We start from the raw sequence: 16,442 nt of genomic DNA, 5'->3' as shown, positions 1-16,442 counted from the left end.
GAATGATGGGCCTTAAAAAAGATGACATTTAAGAGGGGTATATTTAAAGACACTTCACAACTGAAAAAAGAAGACATATTTACATTTAAACTTAAGTATAAAAGATATGGGCTGTTAATTGACCACCTCATAGTGAGCTAAACTCAATACGTGGTGGATGCAACAGTTAATGGAGTTTTCCGTTGAATAGAAATCCAGCCTTCAGATCAAGGAAGCTGTTTTATTTTAACTGCTTGGCTTGTCGATTAAACCTTCAGGAACATTGTGTCCAGTTCATAAACTTTATTTATCAGTGGTCATCAGTAGGAGGTGGCCACTGAGAGGTGTCCAGCAGTGGTTTAGGCAGCCTTGTTAAGTAGTGAATTCATTGCCAGTAGAATGGAACCAATGGATGTTAATTGGATATCTGCCAAGCATGTTGTAGGCAGCTGTCCTTTCTGCCTCTCTTATTCTATGGTTTTATAATTTTCTTTCTGAGAGTCTACTTATCCTTCAGCCCCTGAATTTGGTATCTTTACCTGTGTAAGTTTGAAAAGAGTATTCTTTCTCATTATGGACTTAGGCAAGGTATATGGTAAATGTGAAAACAATGGGTTAGATTTTTTTCAAATATGATTTAGGAGCTAGCTCTGAAGATAGTTCCCAACTTCTTGGGCAGTGGTAATACCTTTAAGGTGAGCGCAAAGCTGCTCAGAAGAATTGCTTTTATGTTTAAAACTTAAAAAAACACATATACAAAACTCGCCACTATTGTCCTACTTCCTACAACATGGTCTTTAATACTCTAGGGTTGCTCTGTTAATAAGGATCTCAGTTTTGCAAATACTTCAGAAAAATCATTCTACCTACAAAAATTGTATTTCACTCACCTTCTGTCAATCATCCTCGCTGCTTTTTGTGTGAAAGCCTCTACCCAGCACTGATGTATGGTAGGCACGGTCATAAACCTGAGTTGTTTTTTTTTTTTTTTTTTTTTAACCTGAGTTCTTTTTAATTCTCCATTACCGTGGTATGGTCTTTTCTGTGATTACCTGGCCAGAAATACACAACAACCAGGCAAGCAAACGAAACTGCCAACTGCAGATACAATTACTGTGTTCATTCCTTCTAGATGGAAGATGTTTGCAAGCAAAATCAGAGTAAGGCGGATGATCATTGCACTGATAAGTAGGGACTGCTTTCTGTTAGGTTCATTCTGTGACTTGATTCCATTTCAAACCCCAGGCTTATGTACTGGTATTAGTAGTAATAATTGGTAGTCATGTTGACCTAGCTTTTGCATCACAGGTTTTAAAGAGTTGTTTTAAACCCTATGTGCCTGAAGACCTACCGAGTGTTCTTTAGTGACAGAGGACCAATGTCCCATGGTTTCTTTTGAGTTGCTTTCAAATTGGCTTGCTTTTCAGCAATTGGCTTGCTTTTTATTCTTAGAAATCCGAGAGGAGGAACGTCGGATATTGGAAAAAGCTGGGTACTTTCAGAGCATCACTGTTGGTGTGGCTCCCATTGTGATGGTGATTGCCAGTGTGGTGACTTTCTCTGTTCACATGACCCTTGGCTTTGATCTCACAGCAGCACAGGTCAGTGGATTCTCAGGGTTCGGGAAGATTTTAGAAATACCGCACATAGAGATGCTCTGGTCCTCTTGTTTCTGGATTTGGAGGTGCTACCAGTAATATTATTTTTCTTTCATGGGATTAAGCCAAGAAGTAGAAGAGTGGAGATTCAGCCCTAAATATAAATAACATATGGGTTGTTTTAAGTTAACCCAACTTTGGATTTAATTCTGAAAATTCAGACCATCCTTTGGTTCAGATTTACTGAATTTTTTTTTTTTAAGATTTTATTTACTTATTCATGAGAGACACACAGAGAGAGGCAGAGACACAGGCAGAGGAAGAAGCAGGCTGCCTGCAGAGAACCGGATGTGGGACTTGATCCTGGGATCCCGGGATCACGCCCTGAGCCAAAGGCGGATGCTCCACCACTGAGCCACTCAGGTGTCCCAGATTTACTAGAATTTTAACTGAAGGTCTCATAAAAGCTGTACCTTTAAAAAAAAAAAAAAGTGTATGTGGAGTGCCTGGGTGGCTCAGTCAGTTAAGCATCCGACTACTGATTTGAGCTCAGGTCATGATTCAGTGTCAAGATCAAGCCCTGCACTGAGTTCGCACTCAGTGGGGAGTCTGCTTGGGATTCTCTTTCCCTCTCTCTCTGCCTCTCCTCCCTATAAATAAATAAATCTTAAAAAAAAAAAAGCATATGTGACTCATACCAACTTTGACATAAAGTTGCAGCCTTCCTTAAATCTGAAAGAAAATTGATGATGTTTTGTTATTTTTGTTGCAGACTCTAATCCAGTTTAGTTTCTTTTCTTTTCCTACTTTCAGGCTTTCACAGTGGTGACTGTCTTCAATTCCATGACTTTTGCTTTGAAAGTAACACCATTCTCTGTAAAATCCCTCTCGGAAGCATCAGTTGCTGTTGACAGATTTAAGGTAAGTGGCTCCCTTCCCCTCCTTCGTGGCAGGAGCCATCCTTGGCAAAACTAACTGCTGCCTTTATTCCAATGGGCCACACAAGGCTGGCCAAACTTGGTTTTTGTTCACTTTTAGCCTTCAGTCAAGTTGGTAAGAAAGGGAGCAGTGGAGGAGAGTGAATTAAGGGAGGGGGCTAGTTAACTTTTCAAGTGAATGTGAAGTTTTACCTTTTGTGGACAGCCCATCAATTCTGTGCTCCCAGGATTTGTGTTCCCCTTCAGAGGCAGGCCCTTCTTGGGCCTGACATGGGTACATGTCCTAACTTCCTGGGACTTTCAGTAATTCAAACCCTGAAGAACAGAACTGTTAGGTGACTGTCAGCTTTTCCTCACCTTGATCTGTTGTCAACCTCTACCAAAATGCTGTCATCATTTTGATTGGTCAGGATGCTAAGCCGTTTACGATACTTTCTTTTTCCTTCCCTGTAATTGCTGCTCATGATGCAGGAAATGCAGTGACCTGGGAATAGTCATACAATGAGATCATGTCGCAAGTGCAGCTAGGAAAGTATCAGGTCTTTTCTAGAGGTGGTTAGTTGATCACACTTCAACTGTGTTCTTTATGCCTTCAGAACAATACAAATAGATGATATAAGAGAGATATAGATTCTGGAGGGTGGGAGGATATTTGAAAGTGGTTAATACTTTTTAAAAAGGAGCAGCACCTGTATGGGCTAGAATTCTGTGACAATGCCCCTATAGGGAGTAGCTCCTACACTCCTGCCAAGCCTTCTTAACTAGTGAGAACAATGCAAAAGCAACGTTGGTCACTTGAAGGCTTTTGAGGCTCAGGTGTCTGAGGCATTAACATCCTCACCTTACATGTTCCAGGAGAAAACAACTGAGAATAATGGAGAATATGAAGAACGGAGAATAGCTTTCCAAGATTTGTTTATACGCTATTTATTTATAGTTAACAAGATGAATTTTGTTTGGGCAAGAAAGCCAGTCCTCAATAATGCATCCCCCAGCCCTGTGCCCTCTCTCACTCCAGCCTGGCTGCTAGAAGGCTAAGAGCCAGAGCCATATAAAAGAAATGGTCTAATTGTAATCAGAGCTTTATTTTGCTAAACCTACAATACCTAGTCATGAAAGAAAGCATATGTTTTGACCATAAGTTTGTCCCCCTGTCCTTGTTAATGAAGGGATTTGGTAATATTTTGGATGAAAGAATAAGGGTTTATAGTATAGGTTTGTTTTCCCTGTTTCTCAAGGACAGGCTTCTCTTCATTTACTAATGAGGACTTGCATTAGCAGGTGGCTTTTCACACCACTGCTCCTTCCTCTATCCAGGAAACTTCAGAGTTAATAATAGAAGCAAAATCACCCATAGCTGTATTATATGCCCCTTGAGACTTCAGTTCCATTCTGTCTTATTCTTCTTGGCAGGCTCCTGCCTCTCTTCTCTCTCTTCTTTTCTCTCTCTCCCCTTCCCCTTCTTTCTCCGCCTTCTATCAGGAGGATGATAACATGTAGAAAGACAGTAAGAAGCCACCTTGAGACTTTTCTGTTAAGATTGTTGTCAGTATAGGGTTGCTCATTTTTAGCAAATAAAAAGGTAGGACAGGTAGGACACCCAGTTAGTTAATAACTGCATGGGACATACTTACACTACCAAATTATTCATTGTTTCTCTAGAATCAGAATGTAACTAGATGTCCTGTATTTTATCTGCAACTTTCTGTCCTCTTTTCTGCTCAACAGATACACTCTGAGTGAATGAGGGTTGTGTTTTGATAGTTGGTATTCTATAGTAAAATTGAGGTTTATGGTTTATGGACATCTAAGATTCTGTTGTCCTGGCAGAGTCCAGTCCAGGTAGATATAAATTCAAGTGCTGTTAGGCTCTTGTATGCCTCTGCATGTCTCAAGAGGAAGTCAAGCTGCAAGGAGCCCATGGGAAGGAAATGTGGAGAAGGAGCTGTGCAAAGTAGAGCACTGGCTTGTTTTTTTCATAGTCCATTGAGGCCTGAAGGATCCCTTTAATAACTCCTTGTAGAAGACAAATGATGAGAATTCTATCAGCGTATGGTTTTACTCTGTGAAGGTGGTCAAAATATTTGGCAGGTTATTCTTAGCTCAGTCTCTCCAGAAGGCTCTGAATGAGTGAAAGCAACAGTTGTTTTGGAAAATTAAACCTAAGTTTGATGAAGAGTGAAGGTTATCGAGGGTATTTAGAACCATGACACTTCTGGGAAGATTGGAGATTAGGAATGTGGCAATCAAAGCTTGAAGTTTAGGATGTAGGAGAAAGGGCTTACTCTAGGGGAAGGAGATTATATGTTACATTTAATAACACCTTCAAACTTTAAAATAGTTGAGGGTTCTCAGTAAATAAGCAGAGTCTTGACCCTGAAAGTCACCTTTTATCTAAAGTCTAATGTTTAAAATATTTTTTATTAAAAATTTTTAAAAATCATATTGGGAATCCAACTGGGATAGCATTCTATGGAGATTTGCAGTTTAGAGAGCTGTTGGAACTGGGTTCAAGATCATGAGCACAAATAATTAGGTTTATTATGGTCAGTGCTTCAAATCTAATTTCAGAAATACTTAGCTTTTCAATCGTTCCACTTTTATTCCCTAACATAACTCAAAGGGACTCTGAGAATGAGTGGATGGAAAGTCTTGTTGTCTCCCCAAGGATGTTTCTGAGAGAGAGAGATCCTTCACTTCCTCCCAAGTCCATTCCTTTGGGTGTTTGAATCCTCACAAGTTCCAAAGCAGAACTTTGAAGACATGAGAACTTGGCAAAAAAAGAGGCACTCTGCTGGTGATAAAACCTTTGGTACTCCCTTCTAACCCAAGCAAGCTAGGTCTGGTTACCACATCTCAGCTTGCCTCTCCCCATACACACATGTCACGTTGTTGGTAAGGGATGTGTACAGACTTTGAGGTTCTGCAGGAGTGTTCTGGAAGGGAAATGGTGTGCTGAGGGCCCGTCTAGGAGAGCAACATGCCTTTTGGTTTTTCTGCTTGCATTTTACTACCTGCTTTTCAGCAAGTCATGGGTGAGAACAAAGGGCTGCATATACGGGTTAGTTAAGTGCACTTTGACCACAGTAGATTGGTAGAAAGGAAAAGGCAGATTAGGATGTGATTGGTAGCATAGAGAGTTGAGCCACTGAGAAGGCCCCTGTCCTTCCTGAGGGTGTCCCCACACCCCCATGACCTCTTGCCGGGCCCAAGACTAGGCTACACTAATGAGCTACCTTTTGCCCTTCAGCTTCCTTCCACTGTATAGCCTGATGTGTTTTGCCACGTGAGTGTGCGCCCTAGGCTTGTCCCCCTGGTCTTGATCCAGTGTCTCATCTTTGCACCTCTCTCACAACTCCTATCAGAGTTTGTTTCTGATGGAAGAGGTTCACATGATAAAGAAAAAACCAGCCAGCCCTCACATCAAGATAGAGGTGAAAAATGCCACCTTGGCATGGGACTCCTCCCACTCCAGTATCCAGAACTCACCCAAGCTGACCCCCAAAACGAAAAAAGACAAGAGGGCTGCCAGGGGCAAGAAAGAGAAGGTGAGACAGCTGCAGCGTGCTGAGCAGCAGGCAGTGCTGGCAGAACAGAAAGGCCATCTCCTCCTGGACAGTGACGAGCGGCCCAGTCCCGAGGAGGATGAGGGCAAGCACATTCACCTGGGGAACCTCCGCCTGCAGAGGACATTGTACAACATCGACCTGGAAATTGAGGAGGTAAGCCCTGTGCCTCCCCATACCCCACGTGCAACCCATCTGTCTGCAGGGATCTGAGGGCATCTCCTCCGCAAGAGCCGGTGGCTGCTTTCCTTACACCTGAGTACCTTGTGGCTGGGACTGGTTTTGAACTAAAGAGCAAATCTGGCCAGCTCCAACTCTACAAAGGAATATTTAGGCATCTAACAGGAGAACTTAATACCAACTGATCTCATGAGATGCTCATTTTACAAGCAAGGAAATGAAGCATTCAAGTAGATTTTCTAAGACTTTGCCCTGAATAGATTCTAGTTGTTACAGTTGCCTATAAGTTCTAATAATTATTTCTGGTTATTATAACTCTGGGTGAGCTTCTCATTACCACTAGGCTGTGCATAGCATAGACTCTGGTCCATATAAGAACTCTCCATGCTGTTATGGACAAATCTATGTGATTATTTATATATTTTTATTGAAGCATAATTAATAGCCAATGTATTAGTGTACATTACATTACATGTGTACATTAGTACACAATGTATTAGTGTACAATGTATTGGTTCTGTAATTATTTTTAACAATTGGCAATAATGAAGGATCATTATGATGAATGATGTCACAGCCCGGGTAGCAGAGGACTAGCGTCTCTCAGAGGGGCTTCTGTGCAGAGTGACAACAACAGACTCCAGGTCAGGCCTTTGCAGATAGTCTGTGACAGGGAACCAGCTGCACCATTCAGAAGGTCCGAGATGTATATCTATTTGTTCATTGACTGTTTTTGGAATGCCAGCTTTATGTTAGGCCCCGTTGTGGGTCTGGGGCTAGAGCCGCAGAAAACCAACTAGACAAAACTCTCTGTGCTCCTGTAGCTTATGATTTAGTGGGCAAAGGCAGATAGTAAACAAGCACAATATATGGTATGTCAGATGGTGATAAGGGCTGTGAGGATGATAGAGTTCTGAGGACGATGGAGTGCTGGGACCCGCAGCAGGTGTGGTTGCAATTTAAACAGGCTGCCTGAGGGCAGCCTCATTTAAAAAGTGATATTTGAGCAAAAGCCAGGAGGTGAAGGAGAGAGCCATATGGATATCTGGGAAGATCATTCTAGGCAGAAGGAACAGAAGCACAGAGGCCCTGAAGTCTGCAGTGTGCCTCTTCCAGAGCAGAGTGAGCACGGGACAGAATAGCAGATGCTGGGGGCAGAGAGGCAGTTGGGGTGCCAGAGCCTCCCGTAGTGACTTTGCCTTTACTCTGAGTGGGAAGAGAAGCCATTGCAAGGTTTGGAGAAGAATAATAAGATCTGGGACGCCTGGGTGGCTCAGCGGTTGAGCATCTGCCTTCGGCTCAGGTCATGATCCTGGGGTCCTAGGATTGAGTCCCACATCGGGTTCCCCATAAGGAGCCTGCTTCTCCCTCTGCCTGTGTCTCCACCTCTCTCTGTGTCTTTCATGAATAAATAAATAAAATCTTAAAAAAAAGAATAAGATCTGACTTACATATGAAGAGAAACATTCTAGCTCCTGGCTTCAGAAGAGTATGGAGGGAAACAAGGTAGGAGAACAGTGAATCCAGGAGAAGCATATCTTGGACCAAGAGTGGTGATGAGACATGTTTACCTACATAACTGAGCTAGGGAGTGGTGGGTTTCAATGCAGCGTATATCAATATCAGCTGAGGTATGTTACATGGACCCAGAGCCAAACTGGAGAGAGAACAACAAAGCTCCCAGCTCTTGAAAGCTGTAAACAAAAGCGGGCGATGGTCCTTAGTGAGAGCACCTGAAACCACTAGTGTAGTGTTAACTTTTAACAACAGGCTTCTTATTTAATAAGAGTTTTCTTGATTATTGAGGCAGCTCTATTACATTTATAATCAGCCCTCTTAGAGGATTATTCCTTATATTCAGCTGAAATGTACTCTTCTTTCTTTTGATTCTCATGCTACCCTTTAGAGCCCACATTCACATGATAGACCTTTAGCTATTTGGAGAGGGGTACCCTTACTTCTTCCAGCCCCCCCCTCTTCAGGGAGGGGAAGGGAAGTTAATGTTTGCATGAGATCCTCTGGGCCCGGGGCACTTCATTGTTGTTATCTCTATTAGTCACCACCGAGTCATGAGAACAGAGTTTTCTCTCTGTAAAACCTAACTGATTTAAGTAGAGATTGAACCCTTGACTTGGTTTCCTCATTCCTACAAGGCTGTAATCTTTCAAACTCTGGGACCGTGTCAGAAACTTCGTTTGTCCAATATTGTCCAAGACACTGTACTTTGTCTATAAAGATCACTCCTTCCCTGAAGTTGCTTTTAGCCCAGTGAGAAACCCTGTAAGTCACCAGACCATGATCACATAGTTAGCAGGTGCTCCTGGAGCTGGGGGTTCAAATCAAGACCTGTCTGCCTCCAGAATTCATACTCTTTTTCTTAAAAAAAGATTTTATTTATTTATTCATTCATGAGAGACACAGAGGCAGAGACAGAAGCAGGCTCCCTGAGGGGAGCCCAATGTGGGACTCGATCCCAAGATCCTGGGATCATGACCTGAGCCAAAGACAGATGCTCAACCACTGAGCCACCCAGCTGCCCTAACGAGTGGCCCTTTTGAAATTGCCTGTCCGTTCTTGAAAACTTTCAACACCACCTATTAAGAACTCATTATTTTGCCTGGGGAGATTCAGTTAATTACTGAATCAGGGGGAAATCAGGCTTTCCCCCTCACTTTTAATTTTTAAGTGAGATTGATGACTTCTTGGAAATCTTTTGTAGAAAAATGGAAACAGTGGTGCACAGAGTTTTTATTGAAAATAATTCATAGGCCCTAGAGAAAAAAATCCTATAAAATCAAATGCAAAGCAGTAATTTTCAAGAGCCTTGCCCCCATTTCTAAAAACAACAAAAATAAAGAATCAAAAAAACCATGGGTTGCCAAAAAAGCAAGAAAGAGGCTGGGCCTCTCTAAAAGTGATGTGGGATACCTTCCTATGTGTGGCATATTTAAGTTCTCTAAATGGCTTACATATAACATTTAACATGTTACATGTTATACAGATATTTTCTCCTATGTATCCCCACAAAAACCCTGTGAAGTAGGTGGCTGACAGGTAAGTGACTTGCAGGGTCATCAGGAGGATAGTTCCCCTCTAGATGGACTGTCATTAATGTGTTTTTCCTCGAAGAAGTAGCAGTACCTAGGGATGAGTGGTCAGTGGCCCTTTAATGACCTTCCTTTCTCTATGTGCTTTGTCCAGGGTAAACTGGTTGGAATCTGTGGCAGTGTGGGAAGTGGAAAAACCTCTCTCATTTCAGCCATTTTAGGCCAGGTAATATTTTTGTTTTGTCCTTGGCCTTTTCTGCTTCTTTCTCTGTAATCTGTTTAACAAGAGTCTTGGGAAGAATGAATTTACTTCCCGAAGGGAGTCAGGAAAGGTAGAAACAAAATGAACCCTTGGTCTGTGTTATGCCCCCTGCCCCCCCACCACATTCCCATCCCTTAGCAGCATCGCATCTGGGAGTGGGTTCAGTGGATACCTAAGGAATGATTGATACATAGCTGGAGCCATCTACTCCTCCTGCCTTCTTTTATTCAGCATGTATTTATTGAGTGCCGCATGTATGCCAGACAGCGTGTTGGGAAATGTCAGAGATGAGAGGCAGACTGCCAACACAGAACTAAACTCCCAAGAACTGACTGACCAGCATTACCAGCCTCTCTGTCAGAGAGATCACTGTCAGGATTTGATCTAGAAGCAAAGCACCACTCTGTTTTCAACCTAACCATTAAAAGAATTATGCCCTTGGGAGCTGATGGACTAGCTTGGGAGCTATGGCTTCTAGACATACAAGCATAGCACAAGGCAAAATGTGAATGGTTTGCAGAGGGGCCGGCAGAGGGCTGTCAGCATTTAGAGTGGGGCAGGTGCAAGGGTCATCCAGCTAAGACAAATGTGTGTCTTCCTATGTTTTCAAACCAAATAATAGGGAAAAGGAACAAGGTACTTCCACCTGCTTTTATTTTTTTTCTTATTTTTATTTTTTTTAATTTATGATAGGCACACAGTGAGAGAGAGAGAGAGAGAGAGAGGCAGAGACACAGGCAGAGGGAGAAGCAGGCTCCATGCACAGGGAGCCCGACATGGGACTCGATCCCGGGTCTCCAGGATCGCGCCCTGGGCCAAAGGCAGGCGCCAAACCGCTGAGCCACCCAGGGATCCCTCCACCTGCTTTTAATCTTGAATTAAACTAGCTTGGCTTAGATGATCAAGATGCAGATAAACTTGAACTTATTCTTATCTGCCTGCGGATAAGGTCCAATGAATTATTTATCCATATTGAGGAAATTAAACACATGCAAGAGGGAGTTGCGGAAGATTGTTTTGTGGTGTCCTGGTTATGGAATATTTTGTCTTGTTCAGTGTCACTGTCACAGTTGGTAGAGTGTGGCTCTCCTCCAGAGCAGTGATACCCAGTGTGGTCTGAGGAAAGCTGGATTCAAATCATCTGGAGTGATAGCGCCCCCACCCCACTGCTTCATGAGACTCTTCATTGGTTGGGCTTTGGAAACAGCCAAAACCTCCTAGGTGTTCTGATAATTTCGGCGTCAGATTTAAGGGTCAATGATAAGAGACACAGGGGAAATGAACGGGGAAGTGATATTGAGTGGGTGATGGTTAGGTTGAAAATGAGTGGGGCTTTGCTTCTAGATCAAATCCTGACAGCGATCTCTCTGACAGGGAGGCTGGTAATGCTGGTCGGCCTCACTTCTTAGGAGTTTAATTCTGTGTTGGCAGTCTGCAGTGTGGGTGTTCCTGCTGCTACAGCCAGAGGAGTTGAGTTTCTGCAGTAGACCCTCCATGGGTTTCTGAGCACTTTGGGTGCAAAGCAGGGCACTTACCAGTTTGTGGGCAGTTGGTACCGCTGTTATGATGTGTGGTGGGTGCACCCATGTACGTACACTGTGTGTTAACAGTGTTTGAGAGGGCAAGCTTGGATGTGCAGGATGGGTAACAAAACTTTGTTTCAAGCTGTAACATCCCTTATCCAAACAGATATCTACTGTCTGTCCCAAAAGGAACCCCGACAGGATAAAATGGATAAATAATATCAATCACTGTGGCTGAAAACACAACTCAAAGCACACGGCTCATCATGCAGTCTCTTCATGTTGAACCAGAGGGTCCATCCTCATTATATGGATACTCCATAATACTAGTTGATGTCTAACGATTTTTTTTCCCCTTTGGTCCTCATTTTGCAGAAGCAGCTGGTTTAGCCAACAGCCTGGATTAATTAATTCTATAGATGAATTGAGGCAGGAACTAGCTCTAAATCCTTGCAGCATCCTCCCCAGGGGCCTTCTGAAAGGGCCTTCCGCTCTAGTGCTTCCCTCAGTTAAAATAGTTTGCAATTAGGAAGAAAGGATATAGAGTAGCTTATGGGTTGCTGAATGAATTGTTTGTTCATTCAAGTCATAGATTATGCTGGGTTTGTATCACACTTTAGCAAGGAGTACTTTTATTTTCTTTGCTGCTGTAGCTCTCTGTGGAATGAAGGCAAGGTCTGGATTCGGGTCCAAAGAGCATCCAAGGAAATTACCCAAATGTTGAACTCCATTGTGGAATTGTGGGGGGTTCTGTTGGCTTAGGGTGGTGGTTTTGCATCATGATGCCATTGGATGGTGTCTGTCTCCCTAGATGACACTTCTAGAGGGCAGCATTGCAGTCAGTGGAACCTTCGCTTATGTGGCCCAGCAGGCCTGGATCCTCAATGCCACTCTGAGAGACAACATCCTCTTTGGGAAGGAATTTGATGAAGAAAGGCAAGGAATGTTTGGTTTCTGTCATGCTTTCCGTCTTGGCCGTGTGAGACGCAAGGCAGCCCAAGTCAGCACGCTCTCCTCCAACCATGACCCTGATGCTAAGTCTCTTTATGTCCTTCAGATACAACTCTGTGCTGAACAGCTGCTGCCTGAGGCCTGACCTGGCCATTCTTCCCAACAGTGACCTGACTGAGGTACAGACCTTCTGCCCCTGATGAACAATGTGTTTAGCAGAGAGGAAGATAGGTGGCAGGCCTGTGCCAGAGCCACCCCTTAGTAATGTATCTTAAGTGTGGGAGTGCCTACACAGGGTGTTTTGCTTTCATTGGGACTTTATATCGGAAAGCATTTGATCCTTAGGGCAGGGTTATCAACGCTACTTGTTTGAAGCATATACATTTTTTCTTTTTTTTAAGATTTTAAAAAATTATTCATGAGAGACAGAGAGAGAGAGAGAGAGAGAGAGAGAGGCAGAGACACAGGCAGAGGGAGAAGCAGGCTCCATGCAGGGAGCCTGACATGGGACTCAATCCCGGGTCTCCAGGATCACGCTCTGGGTTGAAGGCAGCACTAAACCGCTGAGCCACCTGGGCTGCCCCAAATATTTCATATGTCATGTGGATTTTTTCAATCTTTTTTTTTTTTTTAAGAGAGAGTGCACAAACATGCACACACACAAAGGGGTGTGAGAAGGGACAGAAGGAGTGGGAGAGAGAGAATCTTAAGCAGATCCACACTCGTTGCAGAGCTCAGTGCTGGGCTTGATCTCACAACCCTGAGATCATGACCTGAGCTGAAATCAGGAGTCAGATGCTTGCCTGACTAAGCCACCCAGGCGCTCCATATGTCATGCGGGTTTTAAACAACATCCCATTGTTGCTTCGGAGTTAATGTTTTCTACACTATTCATTTTAAAAACCATAAGTCAAGTATGTGCTTGTTCTTCTCTGAACTTGGTTCTGTCAGCCAGCCTCCTTACCCATATACAGTCTTTAGAAGAGCCCTCTTCAATTAGAAAGGAAAAGGCCTTAGCAAAAGTCTATCTTCCTTTGGCTTTCTGCCCTGGAACAGTTTGCAGAGGTGCGTCTTGAACACTGGTTTGTGTTCTTTGGCTGGACACTTCTTTCCCATGACGTGCCCTGAAGGTCTCTGGGGGCTGGCACTTTTTTCAGCTGATTTCAATGAAATCCTTCAAACCAGATTTGGTGAATGGTTTCATTCGTTCACTTGTTGTCAGATCTTAGTCCCCAGATCCATAGTAGACCAGCAGCAACAGTTTTGTTGGGAAGTGGTTTAGCAATGCGTTCTTAGGCCTCACCCCACAGCTACTGAATCAGAAAATCTAGGGCCAGGGCCCAGCCATCTGTTTCAACAGCCCTGCAGGTATTCTGATACATGCTCAAATTTGAAATCTCTGAATTCGATGAAATTTTTTTTTTTTTAAGGACAAGTTGTTTTTAAATTATAGAGCCAGTTACCTTTTGACAATTGATTTATCCATGTGTTTATTTAGTAACTTTTATCAGATGCTTGCTGTGTGCCAGCCCCATGTGCAGGAACTGCTGGGCACTGGGAATATAATGGAATAGGATAATGATCTGTGCCCTCAAAGAGCTTACAGTGGAAAGGATAAGATACTTGACAAAATAAGCACAAAATAAGCTGATAAAAGAGTCCACTTTCAAAACTTAAATTAAAAAAGAAAATAAAGAGCACCCTTTCTTTTGGGCAGTAGTAAAGAAGAGAGTGGGGGAGGTTTCACAGAGGATAGGATTCTGGAGCTGAGCAGGTATAGTACAGAAAAGGCATGAAGGGGCACCTGGGTGGCTCAGTGGTTGAGCATTTGCCTTCAGCTCAGGTCACCATCCTGGTGTCCTGGGATTGAGTCCCACATCGGGTACCCCGCAGGGAGCCTGCTTCTCCCTCTACCTATGTCTCTTTGTGTCTCTCTCCCTGTGTCTCTCATGAATAAATAAATTTTTTATAAAAGTTTGCAAAATCCTTAAAAAAAAAATGGCATGGCAGTCGTGCAAAGGTTCATAATAGACACATAATTTAAAATGGCTTAGAGGGATCCCTGGGTGGCGCAGCGGTTTGGTGCCTGCCTTTGGCCCAGGGCGCGATCATGGAGACCCGGGATCGAATCCCATGTTGGGCTCCCGGTGCATGGAGCCTGCTTCTCCCTCTGCCTGTGTCTCTGCCTCTCTCTCTCTGTGACTATCATAAATAAAAAAAAAAAATTTTTTTTTAAAAATGGCTTAGATCCCAGGGAGTGGAAGAGAGGTTGGTTGGCCATGGAGGCTAAAAAACTGCCATGGAGCCAGATGGTAAAGGGCCTGCTTTCTATGACATGTTTGTTTAGATTTCTATTTTTAGGGCTGTTAGACTTTTTAGCAAGGGTGGGACATGGTCAGCTTTGTGTGTTGGAGAGATCTTTCTGCCCACAGAGAATGGATTGGAGTGGTATGTCCAGGGGGAGTGTAAGGCCAGAGGTAAGATGAGTAACCAGCTGTTTATGGGAGAGGAGGAGTTGTCTTCCTCTGGTCTGGCTCCCCCAGTTCCAATGTGAACCCTGGAGGATCGGAGTGGCAATTCCTCCAGGTGGGGAATTCAGTAGAAGGAGGTGGTTTGAGAGGAGCAGTGACCACGGTGATCACTGAGCATGGTACTGGACTTGAGCTGGAGGTACTCACTGTGCTTTCTGGACTCCTATAGATTGGTGAGAGAGGAGCAAATCTGAGTGGTGGGCAGCGCCAAAGGATCAGCCTGGCCCGGGCCTTGTATAGTGACCGGGACATCTACATCCTGGATGACCCCCTCAGTGCCTTAGATGCCCATGTGGGCAACCATATCTTCAACAGTGCTATCCAGAAGCACCTCAAGTCTAAGACGGTTCTGTTTGTTACCCACCAGTTACAGGTATGGGGCGGGTCCTTTCCCAGGCTGCCCACCTTGGCTTGGGAAATCAGGAACAGGGAGGTGGGCTTGATTTGAGTCCCTCCCTAGAACTCCCTAGAGGTTCCTGGAATCATCAGTGTTAATTTCCTCAGCAAATAGCCCCCAGCCCATTGTACCAATAAAGCTCACTGTACCCATGTACCAGATGGCCATCTGAATGAGAGAGCCTTGGAGCCTGTCAGCTTTTTGCATATAAATCAGTCAGTAAAAGGGCTGAGAGGAGTAGGCTGCAACTGGAGTTTGGGTATGAGATGGTTTGGAAAGCATTGTGTTAATATCTATATGCAAGTGAGAACTGTTTAAGGAAAACAAGCTCTTCTCCCTCTGGCATGCCAAGACAAGCAGCCACTTTGGAGAGCAGCTCCAGGATGTTGCCATCTGCTTTGCATATGCTGTCAAGTTTAGGGGGCTAATCCCCCACTCTGCCGCAGAAAGTCTGTAGTCATATGTACTTCTGGTTGCGGCGAAAGGATGTGAAGTTTAATGCAAGGCTCATGTGGCTCTGTCAACAGATTTCTGTCAAACACTAGAGGTGATGCTCCTTGAACCGCATCACAAGGCACAGTAAACTAAAGCAGGGATTCTCTCACTCTTGGCACTATTGACATTTTGGGGCAGATAGCCCTTTGTTGTGGGGGGCTGTCCTGAGCATCCCTGGCCTCTATCTACTAGATGACAGCAATACTCGTCCCCAGCAACCAAAAAGGTCTCCTAGAGTGCCAGATGTCCCATGGGAGGCTCAGTTGCCTCCAGATGAGAACCTCTGAAGGAGGGTGTGGGCATTCAGCGTATTTGCACAATATCAGCCACACTGTGTTGTCCCTGCCTTTGTCTCCAGTACCTGGCCGATTGTGATGAAGTGATCTTCATGAAAGAGGGCTGTATTACAGAAAGAGGCACCCATGAGGAACTGATGAATTTAAATGGTGATTATGCTACCATTTTTAATAACCTGTTGCTGGGAGAGACACCACCTGTTGAGGTAAGATTCTCATGGCATTCGTGGGCATCTCCTCTTTTCTAGCAAGGGAGACATGACCATAGCGAGATGATGGAGAGATCTCAGCTGAACTCTTATGGCAGGGGCCCTATTTTCTGGCGACCAGAGTCCTATGTTTAGGTCACATACCGGTGCTGCTCTGTGAGAGCAGGATTATGGGGCTGGTTGAGCTGATGTCTTCTGCCACTGAGAACAAATTACTGAGGCAATGACAGGGAGAAGGATATAGGTTCAGTGTGTGCTGTTGTTTAGTCATAACCTAGCTTTGTAAACTCCGTCATTCCTGATTGAAGCATTATGACTCTCCTTTTTAAATAAACAAGTGAATAAAGAGTGGGGGAAGAGAAGTGAAATACTGCATACATTTGAAAATGATCCCTGGTGCCTTGGCTGCTAACTTGGCACTCATTAACTGACACCTACTGTGTCCCACTTACTGGATGAGACACATTATA

The 16,442-nt window shown here is 44.0% G+C and overlaps 1 protein-coding gene across 2 annotated transcripts in view; it reads left to right on the top strand.

Annotated features, from left to right (window-relative positions):
- Positions 1-16,442, top strand: part of ABCC5 (ATP binding cassette subfamily C member 5) — a 90,575-nt gene that overhangs the window by 38,592 nt on the left and 35,541 nt on the right. For both annotated transcript variants that reach the window (XM_077879851.1, XM_077879852.1), the window contains exons 9-16: positions 1,432-1,580; positions 2,391-2,498; positions 5,881-6,237; positions 9,463-9,534; positions 11,905-12,029; positions 12,151-12,223; positions 14,745-14,948; positions 15,826-15,969. In XM_077879851.1, the coding sequence (XP_077735977.1) occupies positions 1,432-1,580; positions 2,391-2,498; positions 5,881-6,237; positions 9,463-9,534; positions 11,905-12,029; positions 12,151-12,223; positions 14,745-14,948; positions 15,826-15,969 (1,232 nt within the window). The remainder of the gene's footprint in view (positions 1-1,431; positions 1,581-2,390; positions 2,499-5,880; positions 6,238-9,462; positions 9,535-11,904; positions 12,030-12,150; positions 12,224-14,744; positions 14,949-15,825; positions 15,970-16,442) is intronic.

The sequence above is a fragment of the Canis aureus genome, chromosome 31 (genome assembly GCF_053574225.1).
Source record: "Canis aureus isolate CA01 chromosome 31, VMU_Caureus_v.1.0, whole genome shotgun sequence".
NCBI classification, from domain to species: Eukaryota; Metazoa; Chordata; class Mammalia; order Carnivora; family Canidae; genus Canis; species Canis aureus.
The sequence above is the reverse complement of the archived record's forward strand: the minus strand, read 5'-3'. Positions and strand labels throughout refer to the sequence as shown.